The sequence below is a fragment of the Populus euphratica genome, unplaced genomic scaffold, assembly GCF_000495115.2.
Source record: "Populus euphratica unplaced genomic scaffold, PopEup_1.0 scaffold57.1, whole genome shotgun sequence".
Lineage (NCBI taxonomy): Eukaryota > Viridiplantae > Streptophyta > Magnoliopsida > Malpighiales > Salicaceae > Populus > Populus euphratica.
Genome location: NW_011499919.1, coordinates 111,675 through 114,913, shown reverse-complemented (window position 1 = coordinate 114,913; position 3,239 = coordinate 111,675). Strand labels below are relative to the sequence as shown.

Genomic DNA, 3,239 nt, shown 5'->3' with positions numbered 1-3,239 from the left:
TCAGGTCCTAATGCTCATAAATACCATACCAGTGGACTTTATGTGTCGTCAATGGGATGACCAATAGCAGCCATTTAGTCGCAAAGACCTTTGAAGGTTCAAGAAAACTCAGTAATGGACTGAGAGCCGTGTTGCATCAGCTGGAGTTCATCCTTGAGTTGTAGTTCTCGAGTCTTTGACCGATGCAATAATGAGTCTTCAAGAGCGCACCAAGCCTCGTGGGAATGACGTAAACCCAGTACCTCATTCATAGACTCCTCTGTAAGAGAAGAATAAACTGAGCAACGTCTGATGAGTATGCAGCCAAGGGGTACAAGTAGGACTTGACTTTATGGTGCCATCAGAGGCAGTGATCATGTTAGAAAGAGCTGTAACAGGCAAAAAGCTCTTGACTAGCTAATAGAGGAACAAACTGGTTTCTCCACAACATGTAATTGGAGGATATATGCACCATTGTGTTGAGCGGAAGATCGTAGGAGATAAAAAAGACGAATCAACCATGATGAGGATCGGAAAGAAAAACCCCAGCTCTGATACAAATAAAGGTGTTTGACAAACAATGGTAAATGGCTGAAATCCCACTTGTGTAGGAACCATGGTTCAAATCTTTTTTTCTAATGAAGTTGTTACATTAAGCACACAGACCAGTTTATTAAATTTCTCTAAATACACAAGATAGAAGTGTATCTTTAAGATCACAAGTGAAGAATTTTAGTCTCGATTGATAGATACTTCAGTACTTCATTAATGTAAAGATGAACCGAAAAGGGGAAAAAAAAGACCTTCATTACTATAAGAATCATCACGATTAGCACACACTTTTATTTCTACAGGTAGGGATTACCCAGGTAGAGAAACAAAGGAAATTACAATCTCAGCCATTTTTCTCACAATCCTCTGGACCAAAACTCAGGACTCGAGCTTTAGTATCGTACACGAACTTTTGCATCATTTGCTGATAAGCACCAATTATGGTCTTAGAATCATCAGAAAGCATTGACAAGCAGAAAACATTTTTTCCCTCGAACTCACGGAACAAGAAGATGGCTTCAGGTTTAACGTCAAGGTCAGCATTCTCCCAATGGAATGTAACAACAGGAAGGTTCTTGCGGCCGGCATCCGATAATTGTTCATAGCAAAGATCCTTGTGCAAATTGTGAATGACCCGTCTCTTCAGGTTTTGATTGCTTGACAAATGATCTGCCAAAGCTGCGTGTAGTGTATCAAAAATAGGTTTGACAAGTAATGTGGCCAGGGTACCAGCATCTATGATGCATCCTCTGCTACCATCTTTTCTCACAGCAAGATCGGTTTTGGTGATGTTAAGCTTCACCCCATTAACACTTACGCCTAGCAAATTCACATGATAAGCCGCGGAGGGCTTGACTTGCATTATTTTTGTAGTTCGTAAATTTTCTGATTTTACAATATGTTTGCCAAACCTTAAATAGGTATTGCGTGTGTTGTTTGCTGTGATGCAATATGAGAACTTTCCATGACTGATTGAGCCTAGTTGTGCTAGAAAAGATCGAGGACCCCATCCCATACCCAAAACCCCACTCACCGGATTTTTGTCAAGCAAGAAAGCATATATCATGTTTCTACTATCGGTGCTGCATCCAAAACTAATGCTCTTGAGAGCTGTATGTTTGCCATGGTTAGAATAGAAAGTGAAAGTTTCATTAGCAAGATTCCCACTTGTGTAGGAACCTGGACCACAGGTTATATTATAGGCACATAAGCCTTCTTTGCATTGGTTTGGCTCGCAGGAGTGTTGATTGCAAGATACAGGCTTGTAAGATTTGGATTGAGAACTGGGGTATGGATGATCCTTATGAGGGAAGCACATGTTGCCTTTATTTTGGCAACCTTCACATTGAATCCAAGAGAGCTCATTACCAGTGTCTACTTGAAAGTAGTAGGTTTTGAAATGTGTACGATGAGATTTTTCTTGGAAGGAGCCAACCCCAACTTGTGCCAAGAACAAAAAGGGGTCACCATAGGAAGTGAGAGGACTCACCATCCTGTTCATGACAGCTTTATTTGTTGACATCATGCTGGTTTGGTGGTGCAACCCAGCAAAAGGGCAAGCAGCTGGCTGTAGAATGTGCTCACCAGGAGGAAGATTACTAGGGTAAAGAGGGGATTGTGGGGAGTCTTTGTGGATGAGCTCCATGGTTAAGCCATCAAGTTGAATTGTTGCAATGCAACCCAGCATCATGGATGAGAGAAAGAAGTGAAAAATGAAGGAAAATTTTAGGGACATTTTACAGACTAGATAGAGACTCAAGACGGATTCTGATGGAGAATTATGACAAGTACGAGACTATAAGTATGTATTTTGCAAATCAATCTTGTATGGCATCCCTAGAGACAAAGGTTGTCAACATTTTCTTGTTGCTAGCTTAATTTTGGATTGTTGTTAATTATTATATCATTGAAAGTGAATCTGGAGACCAGATACTGGCTTTCAATGCCCATTAATGTTTAACTAAATAGAGCTGCTGCAAAAACTGAAAGATTATCCGTTTGGTGCAACCTGATATATCACTATATATCCCACCTAACTTTTTTTAAAAGAAAAAAATCTAGTAGATAAACTATTTTGATATGTTTTTTTTTGTTATAAAAAAATTTTAAAGTATAAATTGAAAATATTATACATACACACACACACACACACAAAAACTGCATTTGCATTCATATTTTCCAAGTTCGATATGAAATCTGGATTCTGGCAAATCCAGATTGATCTCAAAGATAGATACAAAACTGCTTTCATGGTTCCTTTCGGCCAATACGAATGGAATGTTATGCCATTTGGACTAAAAAATGCTCCTTCTGAATTCCAACGCATCATGAATGACATATTTAATGCACACTTAAAATTTTGCATTGTTTACATTGATGATGTTCTTATTTTTTCACATTCTATAGATCAACATTTTAAACATCTACATGTTTTCTTTCATACTGCTAAACAAAATGGTTTAGTTATTTCTAAGACAAAAATCTCCCTCTTCCAAACTCGTGTCCGTTTCCTAGGCCATTATATATGCCAAGGCACTGTCACACCAATAGAGAGGTCCCTTCCCTTTACCAACAAATTTCCTGATAAGATCACCGATAAAACCCAATTACAAAGGTTCTTATGCAGTTTTAATTATGTTCTAGACTACTACCCTAATATTAGTCGTCTAGCCAAACCTTTACATGGCCGATTAAAAACAAATCCCATC

The 3,239-nt window shown here is 38.6% G+C and overlaps 1 protein-coding gene across 1 annotated transcript; it reads right to left on the bottom strand.

Moving 5' to 3' along the window:
- Positions 1-874: 874 nt before the first annotated feature.
- LOC105135009 (aspartic proteinase CDR1-like) lies at positions 875-2,176 on the bottom strand. Its single transcript, XM_011039682.1, has one exon. It carries the CDS (start codon positions 2,174-2,176, stop codon positions 875-877), a length of 1,302 nt encoding a protein of 433 aa, XP_011037984.1.
- Positions 2,177-3,239: the final 1,063 nt, after the last annotated feature.